Below are 14,198 nucleotides of genomic sequence, written 5' to 3'. Positions count from 1 at the left end.
GCAAGGTTCGAATAATCATATCTTCTCTTCCCAAATTGTCCATTTTTGTGCGTAATCTATAAGCGCGAATTAGGCAGAAATTACTGTACTTTTTAATGGCGTTTTTAAATTTGAATTATTGAAGAATGGAACAATATTAGTATCAAAATTATTTTATTTGAGGTTGATAATAAAATACGTTGCATTTTTATTTTTATTATTCTTATATTATTATATCATATTATCAATTATTATTATTATGATATCACATCATTATATTATATATTATTATATATATATTATTTATTATTCATATCTTATATTATAACTTATGGAGAGTGAAAGTGGAAGTATATAATCGATAGAAATTTATCTAATTTGTAACATTTATCACTACAACATTACAAGATTTTTTTGATTAGGAAACTGCGGTTTATGAAAATGATAATAAACATTTTTGTAGATTGCATTTGTTAGGTTTACGGTGCTCTGTAACAGTGTTTCCCAAAGTTATTCAATCAGTGTAATTTTACGATTTAATTGCAAATCATTTAAATTGTTTTTATGCATGTGTATTTGATCATAAGCTAAAACCATCTGTTATAAAGTCATTACACATATACGATCGTTTCATTTTATAAAGTTGACTGGAATGCCAGTATTTGCTATTAAAACGCAACCGGATGTTGTAGAGAATGTATAATAAAAAATGTAAAAGGTGATCCGCTAAGGGAAATCGGAATGCCGAGGAATTTGACCATCCGGTCGTAAACATTTCAAGCAGTCTTGCAGAAGGAAGTATGGCATTCTTCCTTATTTGCTACTCAAGTGCTCAGGTATTTGTTACCGAGTTACTTAATTTGTATTTTTTCGTGTAATACATTGGAAATTGTTGAGTAATTATTGGGTCACGAATTTGAATTGGAATATTCGAGTTTGAATCTTTGAATCTCTGAACATTTAAATTTGAATATTATTGAGAATTCGAACTTTCGAATTAAAATTAAAAAATTTGAACACTCGAATTTAAATATTGAAGTTGTACTTTCGAGAATGGAAATGAAACTTAAATATTGAACTTGTACATTGAATTTAATTATCGAACTATAATATTGAACTTTACTGTCAATATCAAACTTCAATATTGAATTTTAATATTGAATTTGAATTTTCGAATTTGAATTATTAAATATCATTTTTCGCATATTTGAAATTGATTATCCGTGTTTTAATAATTAAAAACGTATAACACTTAATTAAGGGTAGACGATTTGACAAAGCATTTCAATTGAATCCATATTCAAGTTTTTTTTATATAGAACAAAGAAATCGTTTTTCGAGTCGACCAACGTAACGACACATTATGTTTGTAAGAGCAACATAGTTTCAAAGAAGAAAGTACCGAAGGAAAGTATGAAAGAAGAAACAGGTCATCGAAGCCATGCCAAGTGCACTTGCATACATGCATAAGCTGCTTGACCTTATATGTGTGTCTGACCACATACTCTCGTTGACATAATGATAGGCGTCGAATCGCCTGGAACCCTGACATCAGAAATGACGTAAATAACGCTATAATAAGCAGGATACACAGTTGAACGAAAACAAGCACACGTAATTTCAGAAGACGTTTCCTCGTACATCATTTCCTAAAAATAAGTCACAACGCGATTGCTGTAGTACAATTTCAATCATAACATTAAAAAGAAAAATGTTCGTATTTTATGTTACTTTTATAGGATAAATTTGAGGGCTAGCAAAATCCTGCTTTTGTTAGCAATATCTTTGTTCATATATTTATCCATTTACATAAAATTAATTAATCTAAAGTTTTATTTTAATAAATAATCACCTCCACTAATTATTTATAACAAAAAATTTCTGAATTTTTATATTATTTAGTAAACGTTTCTTCCAAGCAAATTATTATAAATTACGTTTATGAAATATTTATGTAGTATGTGATTTTATCCATCCACATAAAATTAATTAATCTAAAGTTTTATTTTAATAAATAATCACCTCTGCTAATCATTTATAAAAAAAAATTTCTGAATTTTTATATTATTTAATAAACGTTTCTTGCAAGCAAATTATTATAAATTACGTTTATGAAATATTTATGTAGTATGTGATTCATAAGAAAAATAAAATATTATACACATAAAATTATATTATCATATAATAAATATTAACATATTAAATTATTATACATTATAAAATAAATAAATGTTATATCTAATTGTAATTTATTCAGGAAACAACAATAATAATTATTCAGCGGATTTTATGTATTTATGACAAAAATTAGAATCGAAAAACAAAACAGTGAGAAGTTTGAAAGGCGTAACATGTACGGTTATGTTACTTTCGAATTATTGAAACTAGGTTTATGCGTTTCCGACGCGTCCCAAATGTTTTAATATATGATTATTGAAATTGTGAAATTCTTTTTAGGTTGATCTTACTCAACATCTTCATTTCATTTGACACCTAATAAAGTTATTCTTATGAAGCAACACACACAAACCCTGCTTTTGGTGCTCCGTAAACCTAGTGGTAAAACTATTAAGAGAAAAACTCACGTTTACATAAACTCTGCTTATCATAATTGATCCAGATAATTTGTATTTTACATATCGATTAATTTAATAATCAATTAGGATGAGTATACTTCAGTTTGCGTCTAATTGCAACCCTTCGTGTGTTTCAGCTACATTGGAGAAATGGGAAACGCTAACAGCTAAGGTCGAAGAATCACAAATGGCTCGAAAATTGCACCACGAATTAACTGCTTTACGTGCGGAATTCAAAGCGGCCCACGACAAACTCTTCTCGTACGAAATCGTTTTGGAGCAGCCCCACGTAGTGGATGAGCAGATTAACAGAATTACGGTAAGAATATCATATTTCTACGGCTGCATATAGGAAACTTTCAAATCGATACTTTCAGCGGTATGTTTCATAATAGGCTGACATACTTGCGAAAAATGCAAAGATGACCCATCAATTTATACGAATTTTCTTGTTAGAAGCTGACCCATGTTTCCACGTTTCCTGCCTCAAATGATTTTGTTGAATCGATTTTGATTTCTTGTTGCTGTGATTTTGGCTATCGTTGGTATAATTTTTACAATTTTTATACAGGGTGCTTTTAATACAGGCAAATGTTGGCCATATATTTTGTAGGAATAATTTAAAAATGATGTGATGCAAAGTTGGCAATTTTCCAATAGTTCTTTTAAAATTGAAGAACAATAGTTACACAATCCAGCAAATTGTATAGATTAATGTAATCTGATAAGTTTATTTGAAGTTATTATTTATGCAAAAATTACCAAGCTTTACTTAAACAAAGTGTTAAAATTAAGTTTGCTACACTGATTCAAATGAAATGAGAAATATGGATATATAAACACAGAGTGTTTATACAAATTTTCATTCCTATGGGTTTAGATATGTCAGACCTTTCTGGTATCTTTTATTCCCAGACATTCGAAATGGCGCGATTTTACTAATCTTCTAAAAATTTCAATTAGTAAGCTATAAAAGATTGTGATCATGTTGTTTCGCTTTAAATGCCGAAAAGGCAAGCAAACAATTTTACACAATTTTAATAAAATATAAATGAACCAACTTAACTCGTGGAATTAGAAAGAAGTCAATAAAAAATGACAAACTGAAAAGGGAGTACATAATTAATTGTTTCAATCAAAAAGGGTGCAAGTTAAAGTAACTTGCTGTCGGTACAAAATCCTGGACAACCTGTTTTACCGTTCGCAGTCAAGCTCTATTAAAAATCGCCTAAGTACGGACAGAATTTTTATAACTAAATCATGCTAGAGTATGATTAGACAGATGCTTATATTTGAAGATCAATATTCCAAATTGTAACAGATTATGTCAAAGACAGTTTTAATAATGCACGATGAATTGCTTTGAATGATGAGTTCGCATCGAGGATAAGAGTAGTGGTTGTCGGTAACGTGCACCTGAGTCGGTAAACGAATTCTTCTCTGTTGGTAGTGTTCCTCATAGGGTAATAGCATGTTGGCAGACAGTGAAGAGTATTCCTCTATCGAATCCTGTGAAGCACATAGATCGCGCTAATGTATCCGTTTCCTACTTGAAAAAACAAAACGTAATAGCAAAATTAATTATGGAAGTGTTCAATTTTGGCAATAAATAATTCTTTCGTATGTGTGATAGCATTATTTATTAGTCACAACTTTTTAAAATTCAATTTTTTTTTACAAATTTTATAAAATTACGAAGTAGAAGTATCATAATATATTTAAATTAATCATAGATCACCATACGATGTTTAATTCATTTACTTATGAAGCTAAGTATTCGACGATAGCCTTGTTAAATCGGTACGGCAAAATTAAAACTTGTTAATATTTATTACTTGTTAACTTTGAATATTCGACGGTTTTGTTTAATATATTGCTATAAAAATGAATTACAACTAGAAGTAAAATTGGTTCTAGGACACATTAATATTTTATCCATTATAGCAGGACTGTAGAAGTTTATGCAAAATACTTTCTCAAGATTGTTTCTTTTAATCATTCTAATGAACTGAAAATAGTGTAACTATACATACTTTTGTCATAAGTGCATAAAATTAGCAGTTATAAATCAGTGATGATTTAGTGATGACATAGTGATATGTTATCGAGTAAATGCCAAACGTTCTCTAGCAAATTAATAGCGCATTCAGGCACGAATTGAGACACCCTTTCGAAAATAAATAATTTCAATATAGTAATATAACACCTTATTCTATATATTACAAGAGTTTCTCCTATTTATGATATTGACTGTTACGGAAAGTCGAATTCTTCTCTCCTTCTGAGCGAATACGAGGCTAGAATATAAAGAATGTTTGCATTGCTATTGGTTGAAGTACGTTGGCGTTAATGGTAAAGTGTAGGAATGACTGTGGTAGAAGAAGATGGAGGACTCACCAGAAATTATCTGCGCGATGTTCACACACGGACCGTAAGGACAGTGCCTAATTACGGTAGGGTGGTACCTAAGACCTAAGGGGAATCAAGAGTATCCGTCTTCTTGGTAAGCCACATCAGTGTCGCAATCTACAACTAAATTGGAGTATTAAGCCAATTTTTAGGTTATTGTTGAGTTAGTTATTTTATAATAACCGAAAATAACCAGATATAAAGTTAACCCTTTGCCCTGTAATATTGTGTCAAACTTTGAAAATGATCCACTAAATATGTACGTTATATTCACAACTTTTAAATCGAAATCAAATTCTATTCATCTATCATTGATATTTAAACATTGAAGTTAAGGTTGTCATATAATAAATCTAAGTTTTTAGTGACAAACTAAATTTATTGAATTGAACTGAATTTATTAGTGACAAACAAATGCTTATTTTATCCTTATTTCGTGACTCTTATTAGAGGGTCTTTGGACCTATCGAGGTGGCGGATATTTTAAATTCTCCTTGCGTCTTTAATATTGTATTATACTTTGGTGAATAGATAATTTTCTTCCACCTGACTCGATTTGTGAGAAAAAAATGCTTAGGAAACGCAGAGTATGTTGTTAGATGCAGTAGACTACGCCATAATTTTTCTCGCTAAATGTCGTTTCTCACAAATCGAGTCGGACAAAAAAGAGCTAAATATCCTCCAAAATGCGGCACAATATTAGCGACTGGCATCTTGCCGGCAGTCTAAAGGTTAAAAAGCCAAGCGTAGGTGGCCTCCTTATCGCGTGTTTACCCCGCATGCAGTTGTCTAGGCCGTTTGACCTCGTTCGAGGCGGTTTGACACGAACATCCCCCAATCGGTGACCAATCAAAAATCGGAGCAATTAGCTCTCGCCCACGTATCATATTTCCTCACCGAAATCTTCGCAGCCGTCCACCCAAAATCCGAATCCCTAGTCAGCCGTCGATTCAGATGAAACACCGATCGTTCCAACGAAAAACCGTCCGTGTCCGATGGAAGAGTAAGTCCAGCGTAAAAGTTAGGAAGTCGCGGGGCACTGGGAACTCGGAAGATCGAGGACTGGGCCGAGATGAAAGTAGGCGAAATAGAAGCAAGAAAAGGAGGCGGGGTGGTGAGCGGGGTGGGGTAAAAGACGAAACACCGTGGAGAAAGGCGGAGGTGTTCGGCGAACGTGGACGAAAGGGGGGAGAGCATAAAGGGTGGGGTGGAGGGCGAGCAGTCAGGAGGCAAGGATAGAGGCAGAGAGTGGCGTAAAAGCGTAGTCGTGTCGCACGTACGCTCGTCTGACGGCGACGTGCTCCGCATCACAACTCGCGAGTGGAACGCCGCGCCGCGCCGGCGAACCTAGCCAACCCTCCGAGTTCTCCACCCCCTCGGAGGCATCCCCTGCCAACCCTCTGGACCCCTCTCTCGAACCCTCTGGAACACCCTCGTCGCCTCCTCCTTCCCGTTTCTCCCTCTTCCTTTCTCCGTCGCCCTCGCACACACCCACGCTTCCGAGCCAGCTCTTCCTCGTTCAGTCATTTTCTCCGATTCTCCTCTCCCGCGGAGCCTTTCCTCATTTTCGCCTTTAGACTCCTACACCTCCGTCCTCTCCCCCGCTTGCACCCCTTGCCGGGCTCTTCCCTTCCTGCGCCTTCTTTTCCGCGCGGTATCTCTTCTTTTCGCTTTTTTCTTCTTTCCCTCTCACTCTCTCTTTCTCTTTCTATCTGTCTGGCTCTTTCCCTTGCTTGCGAACCCTCCTGTTCGCTCTTTTTCGCCCTTTTTCTCTATTTCTCGCTCTTTTATTCGCTTTTTCATTTTCTTTATCTCGCTTTTCCTCGCTTTCTTTCCTCTTTTCGCTCTTTTCTCTGATCTTTCCCCTATCCCTCTCTTCTTTGCTTTTTCTTTCTATTTTTCGCTATTTTTTGCTCTCTTCCTCTATATCCTCCTTTTTTGCGGTTTCATTCTCTTTCGCTTCTTTCTTCTCTTGCGTCCTGTCTCTTTTTCGCCGTTATCTTCGCTCTTCTTCTCTGTCTCTCGCTCTTTTCTTCGCTAACACTCACTCTTTTCATCCCTGTCTTTTTTTCTTTCTCTCTTTCTCTTTCTCTATCTCGCTTTTTTCTTTGCTTTCTTTCTCTTTTTCGCTCTTTCTCTCAGTCTCTCGGCCTTTTCTTCGCCAACGTCATCTCGCTCTTATCTTTCTTATTTTTCCTTTTCGCTCTTCTCTTTCTTATTTTTCCTTTTCGCTCTTCTCTTCGCTCCCGGTCTCCCTCCCTCCCTCTCACTCTCGTTCTTTTCTTCGCTTTCTTTCTCCTTTTCGCTCTTTTCCGCGCTCTATCTCTCTTTCTTCGCTCTATCTCTCTTTCTTCGCTCTATCTCTCTTCGCTCTTTCTCTCTTCGCTCTCTCTCTCTCTTCGCTCTCTCTCTCTTTCTTCGCTCTCTCTCTCTTCGCTCTTTCTCTCTTCGCTCTTTCTCTCTTCGCTCTTTCTCTCTTCGCTCTTTCTCTCTTCGCTCTTTCTCTCTTCGCTCTTTCTCTCTTCGCTCTCTCTCTCTTTCTTCGCTCTTTCTCTTTCTCTCTTCGCTCTCTCTCTCTCTCTCTCTCTCTCTCTCTCTCTCTCTCTATCATAGTCCTTTTTTTCGCTCTCCATCTCGCCCTCTTTCGTCTTTCCTCTCTTCTCGCGCCCTGTCCCTCCTTCTCGCACTTCCCCTAGCCCCATCTTACCTTTTCCAACTTTCCTCGCTCTTTCTGTTGCTGTGTCTACGCCGGGCTTCCTCCCCGCAGCATACCCGGCATCCCTCCCGGCCTCATTGCGAAGACCAAACACATGCTCCCTATCTATCATCAAGATGTATTAGCGTCCAACATTTGCTGGGTGAACTCGTCGCTGTGCTGCATTATGCAGGAGGCGCGGCTCGGCGCGCGAGTCCGTCTAGCCACCGAAACCCATCCCGATCCGCCGCGTCGAACCCGGACCACCTCCTTTTTGTTTTACATGTTCTCGCGTGCCGCCTGCTAACCGGTCCTCCTCGCCAATTGTTCCGCGGCAAGTGTGCCCATCATGACCAAAAAGTGCGCCGCTGCTTTCTCCCGTTTCTCTCTCCCTCTCCCTCTCTTTCTCTTTGGTCAACCCCCCCAGCACGTGACAGAATGCACTTTCGGATGCACTCGTCTACGCGGCACAGGATTTGCTTAATCCGTTGCGCTGCTCGAAAGCTACGTTGTTGATCAATGCCAATGGAATCTAGCGGCCCTTTGTGCACCATTTTCAAGAACACTTTCCACAGGGGGTTGGATTCATGTGTCGAAGATTTAATACCGAACTTGCTGTACTGATAAGAATTATCGGTTTTACATTTTTTATTTTTAATCCTTCGATGTTCCACTTCTTGTGCGAAACACGTACAATCCTGTGCATAATTATAGGGTTTACGTAACTGTGTTATTGTTGCTGATATCTAAATGAAAATTTAACAAAATATTGTATTTTTATATTTCTATTTTATATTGTTTCTAATATAAAGATATACGCATGTGTTATTTTGTTAAGTTCTTTTTCTAAATATACAGTGTGTCTTAGCTAAAGGATGCCACCTACAGTACTGTGAATAATTATGATCTCAATGTAACTTTAAGATTTTTACTGAGATCTAATCTATACAATCTATATTCATATATTTCTATTTTCTATTATTTCTAATATAGGAGTAAAAATATACAAATATGATATTTTTGTTACGTTGTTGTTCAAATATCGCTAAAAATGTAACAATTACTTTGACTCTATAATTATGCACGCCACTGTATGTTATACTGGGTCACTCAGACCAAGTTCAGTTTTCAAACAGCTCTCACTGAAAAACTAGCAGTACCATTGAGACTTGAAAATTTGAGAATATAATTCCAACATTCTAGAACATCGTTTTCTCTATTAGAACTTGATATCTCACTTCCAAGTATATTGAATTAATTGTTAACACCTCCTGGAAGTAACCTCACTGGGAACTATGTTTCGCACCCACCTTTATTGCTCATATGAACCACCAGACTCAAATATTCCCATTGTTAAAAATTCTTATTGAATTGAAATATCCTTGAAAATTCATATTGTGCCCATAAAAGGATTAATTTCATTCTTCTCACGACAATATCACTTTCTCAAAGAAAATCAAATGTGGGACATTTTGACCCGTGCGACAGCGAGGGGTTGAAGTTGTAATAAACTGTTAAATAAACGACACGAAGATCTTTAATTATAACAAAAATGCTTAATATAAACTGTAAACCGTAAACGCGGGTTCTCCTACCACCAACATCGAAGACACACATAATCTCACATTCTACATGATTCTATTGCATTCACTCGGATCGATTCATTACAGACACATTAACAATGCTGCCATTCTCGTACTAGTTCGCACTGAAACAATGAAAACAGCTTTCACAAAAATTGCTGAAATCTGAAAAACTTTTTCATAAAAAAAAAAGAAAAGAAACAACAGAGAAACGCATTCGCGAATAAGGGATGAAACACGTACTAAAGCCATGGTCACCGAAGGTCGACGTCCCCAAATTGTTCATTTATTCCTCTTCTTCCTAAGCAAACACGTTAGCCATTTGTGTTTAGTTTACGGAACCATCTGTCCGGAGATTCTAAACGTTTAATTAACGAAGAAAAAGGAATCGCGGCAGAGAGAGGCTTTCCGACAAGCGAACCCGTCGCGCAAGTTCATCGATCAACCGGCGTCCTCCGAATTCGCTCAGGCTTAAGTACCCCCGGTACACTTCTTCGGAAGCGAGTATACAAATTACATTGTGCCCATCCCGGGTCCATGAAAGCACCGACATCGGACGGCGACAGCTTCTGATCGGGTCGCGTACCTCGTCTACGTAGCGAAGAAAAGAGGAGGCGAATTAGCTTTTTGCTCGGAGTGATTCTGACGTGCGGTGCGCGCGCGGGGCCCGCTAGTATTTTAATTGCTCGGACCGTATCGCGAGCGCGGGCTTTTTAAAGGCCGCCGGGCGGGGCAAGAAAAACGGCGTAATGCCCGAACGATCGCGCCGAATAAAGGCACGCGGCCACTCGAAATAGCTTGTAAGTATCGACCGGCCGGCTAACGAGCTTCCGAGTCGAAAGCCTTTCGCGATTAACCGCGCCGCGTATACGGGGCCCACGCGGCCTCCTTCGCGGCGTACGTCGTCGAATCTGTATACCCGGCCTCTCGTTTACGATCTTAAGCTGCCTGCAAGTTCGTTACCCGCGGACGCACGCGGAATCCGAATGCCCGGGACTCGATAATCGCGTCGCGGTGCCGACGATAACCGGGGCCCCTCTTCGCCGATAGGGTGGAGCTTTTATCGATACTTGAACATATTAGAACGATACACCCTCTCCCCCGCGCTTCCCCTCACTCATTCTGTTTTCTGCACTTTCCCTCGCGCAGAGGAGCTCGCCGATCGTCGCGAAAATTCTACGGCGGCAGCGAGTACATTTATGTAGACGAAAAGGCCCGGAACTTTTACGTGGAATTTTGGGTTTCTTATACATATTTCAAGAATTATTTCTGCCACTTTGATACCAATCGAGGTTTTCATACGCGTTCATTTCGATGCAATAATATATATTATAATAATTATAATATAATATATATAATATATTATAATTATATTATATAATTAATATATATTTATAATTATATTATAAATATATTTTATAATATAAATATATTATATATATTACTATCATTATTATTATCATTATAATTATTATAATATATATTATATTTATTACATTATTTATTCATTATAATTATATATTATATATTATATATATTGTAAAAATTATAATGATAATAATAATAATATTAATTTATTTATTTACGTATAAGGGTAAAAAAGTGCAGCGTGTGCAATAAGCATATACATAGTAGATACAGTAAAAAATTGTGTAATACAGAAAAATAAAATAGATGAGAGATTTAATCAGACATGCAATGCATAATATTAAACTATTATACGATGTATGATATTAAACTGATCAAATATTATTATCTCTAATTAAATATTGTATACGTTAAAACACTTTCCCATATTATTATCGTAACTGTAACAACTTTTTCGGAACACAGATTTTTTATCGAAATCCCAAAAGCAGTTTGCAAATAGTTAATAGAACTTCATATTTCTATATTTCTATATTGGAAATAATAGAAAACACAGATATACAAGATTGTTAAGATAATCTATAGTAACTTTATAATTTGTTTCACTTGTCTTTGAAACATTCTGGCTTGTACAGATTACATTTTAAGACAGAAGTCAAAATTTTCAAAAATGTGACTTCAGCCACTATGATTGTAGCCCAAATATGAAACACTGGTACCAAATACAGCATTACTATATTGATTAAGGCATCTATGATTATAAAATATCATATTTATGTACAATTTGCAAAATTTATAATATGATATTGAACACAAAAATTCGATAAAGTCTAAAGCGTTATTTTAAACAATTCTGATATATATATATTAAATTTATTTAAAATACTTTCCTGGTGTTTGATGATTATAAAATATATTTATGTACAATTTGCAAAATTTATAGTATGACATTGAACACAAAAATTCGATACAGTCTAAAGCGTTATTTTAAACAATTCTGATATATATTAGATTATTATTATTCGATTATTATATTATATTTATTATATTATATATATATATTATATTATATTATATTATTCGATTATTATATTAGATTATTATTCCTGGTGTTTCAGAATTTATTTAAAATAATTTCACGGTGTATCAAATTTATTTAAAATAATTTCCTAATATATTAAATTTATTTCAAATATTTAAATTAGAGTGGTACATTCATCGACGTACAGGATTTGCAACCTTCTCCAAGAACACGGGTACAGCTGGCAAATAACGATTCCGTTTTACGAAAGAAAACACACCAGCGATACCCTTCTCAATAGCAATTGACGCATCGTAGGCCCGTCGACGTTGATTTGTGGGCCAATATCCTGGAAGAAGGGACTTTTGTACAGCGTTCATCGTGCCTCGCTCCAGAAAAATAAGTCACGGGGTCAGTAGGCGTTGCGCAACTTGGCACAACCCCCCTAAATCCGTGTATCGCTCTAGTTCGATTTCTACCGAGGTAGCAAGTAATCTTTCGAAATTCCTCTGATGTAGGAGATTGCATAATAACGTATACGCAGGGTCTCGGAAGTTTGGATTAGAACTTTGATCCGCACAGATCAAACCGGAACTTCGAACGAGATACACGAAACTAAGACTTTGACCGGTTTAAATTAGTTTAGAACGTATACAGGCGCGAACTTTGAACAGTTGACGTTACGCTGGAACTTCGCGCACCGAACTATTCGCTGCCGAGTGGAAGTCTCTGTCGCGAATTGGATTTTTTAAACATGATTTTATTAACCCCTTGCCATATTTTCGCGTGTTCGAGTCGCGGTGTAAGTACGAATTTTATTCCGTTCTTTTGAGACTGAATCAAATTCCGATTTCTTGTCATCGGTATTTAAACATTCATGTAAATGCAGCCACCTGTTAAGTACGAATGTTGTTCCGTTCCTTTGAGACTGAATCAAATGTTTGATTTCTTGTCAATATTTATACGTTCAAATAAATGTAGGCACACACACACAAATATAAATCTTTTTTTTTCCTTAGAAATGATTACAATCGAAAAACTTCTAATCATTGTAACTTGAAGAAAATGGTGCGGCAAGGGGTTAAATTGGTATCAGGTATTTTTATTTATTTATTTATTATTACTTTAAAGTAGGCGATTTATTTAGCAAATGAAGAGTTGTTACGTGACGATATTACTTACTGTTAGTTTAAATATTGTTACGGAACATTGTTTAAGAAAATTTTATAACTTTCTTAAATTTATATTAATTTATATAAATTATAAATAAATATATAATTATATAAATTATATAATATATAAATATATAATTATATAAATTATATAATATATAAATATATAAGTATATAAATTATATAATATATAAATATATAAGTATATAAATTATATAATATATAAATATATAATTATATAAATTATATAATTTATATTTAATTTATATTACTCGTAGTCCCTCTATATTTGGATTATATAAGGAACTAATACAAACAGTAAAATAGCACTTGCCCTTCAGAAGCTTTGTTTCCATCGTAATATATTTGCTCTCAATTGCTGAACATTGTCATATAACATGTCAAACAACATCTTCGAATTTTTTAACGCAAATATCTGTGCAGACTTTATATTTAGAAATAATTCGTTTAGGTAAAATAAAAGACTGGTATATCTTCGAACGCAATAGAATAAAATATAACATTTATTACACACCCGATTATATATTTTATTTATTTACCCGAATGACAAAGCAGCAAATAGTGTCGGAGGAATACAAATATCACGCGTAAGGTATACATTTACTCTGCGAAAGTTTTAATTGTAAAATATACGGAAGTCGCTTTTTTCGGAACCTTCAACCCCAAATTGGATACCAATTCATTTTCACATAAGACATGCTGATGCATAGGAGGAATTATTGATCGGAAGTTTTTTTTTTTTAAACCGGAAGCATCGACTAAATTTCGCCGTTCTCGAACCAAGTTTATCGGGTCGATCAAACGGCGGTGCGCCTCTTAAATTTTCGGGCCGCCGAGAATATTTCAGGTGGAACAGAATCGATTTCGGGTAGTCGGATAATCCGGGATCGCGAGTGAAAAAGTTTGCCGTGTCGCACATTTTAACCAGAAAACGAGCGGTCGCCGGTTCAGACGTGCCGACCCGGCGCGGCCGCGACAGTGGAACGAAACGACTATTTTCTTGGATGTCATCGGCCGAAATTGATCGTCGACATTTTGTACGATTGCTTCATTAAGTCTTTAACAAGTGATCGTAGCACAAAAGAACGCAAAGAAATGAACTTTATATTCACGTTAGGTTTAACCCAAATGTATGTGAATCCGACTGTTACGAAAATTCCGGTCTTTTTGTTATGCAGCTGTTCAATTTTAAACAATTATTGCCTAAATTTTATTAGTTTATAAGTTCTCGATGTTTTACGTATTACTGGGTATCTTATTAATCCTTTGCACTCCGGACTATTTTAATACCAAAATGAGGACATTTGTTTTAGCTTACAGTATCTCCATTTGGTACGATTGTTTTTATTTGATACATACGAAATTGAATGTGTA

General features: G+C 35.5%; 1 protein-coding gene across 3 annotated transcripts in view; it reads left to right on the top strand.

Moving 5' to 3' along the window:
- LOC117222485 (uncharacterized) overlaps positions 1 to 14,198 on the top strand; it is a 364,434-nt gene that overhangs the window by 296,604 nt on the left and 53,632 nt on the right. For all 3 annotated transcript variants that reach the window (XM_076522259.1, XM_076522260.1, XM_076522258.1), the window contains exon 17: positions 2,693 to 2,874. In XM_076522259.1, coding sequence (XP_076378374.1) covers positions 2,693 to 2,874 — 182 coding nt within the window. The remainder of the gene's footprint in view (positions 1 to 2,692; positions 2,875 to 14,198) is intronic.

This window comes from Megalopta genalis, chromosome 5 (genome assembly GCF_051020955.1).
Source record: "Megalopta genalis isolate 19385.01 chromosome 5, iyMegGena1_principal, whole genome shotgun sequence".
Lineage (NCBI taxonomy): Eukaryota > Metazoa > Arthropoda > Insecta > Hymenoptera > Halictidae > Megalopta > Megalopta genalis.
The sequence above is the reverse complement of the archived record's forward strand: the minus strand, read 5'-3'. Positions and strand labels throughout refer to the sequence as shown.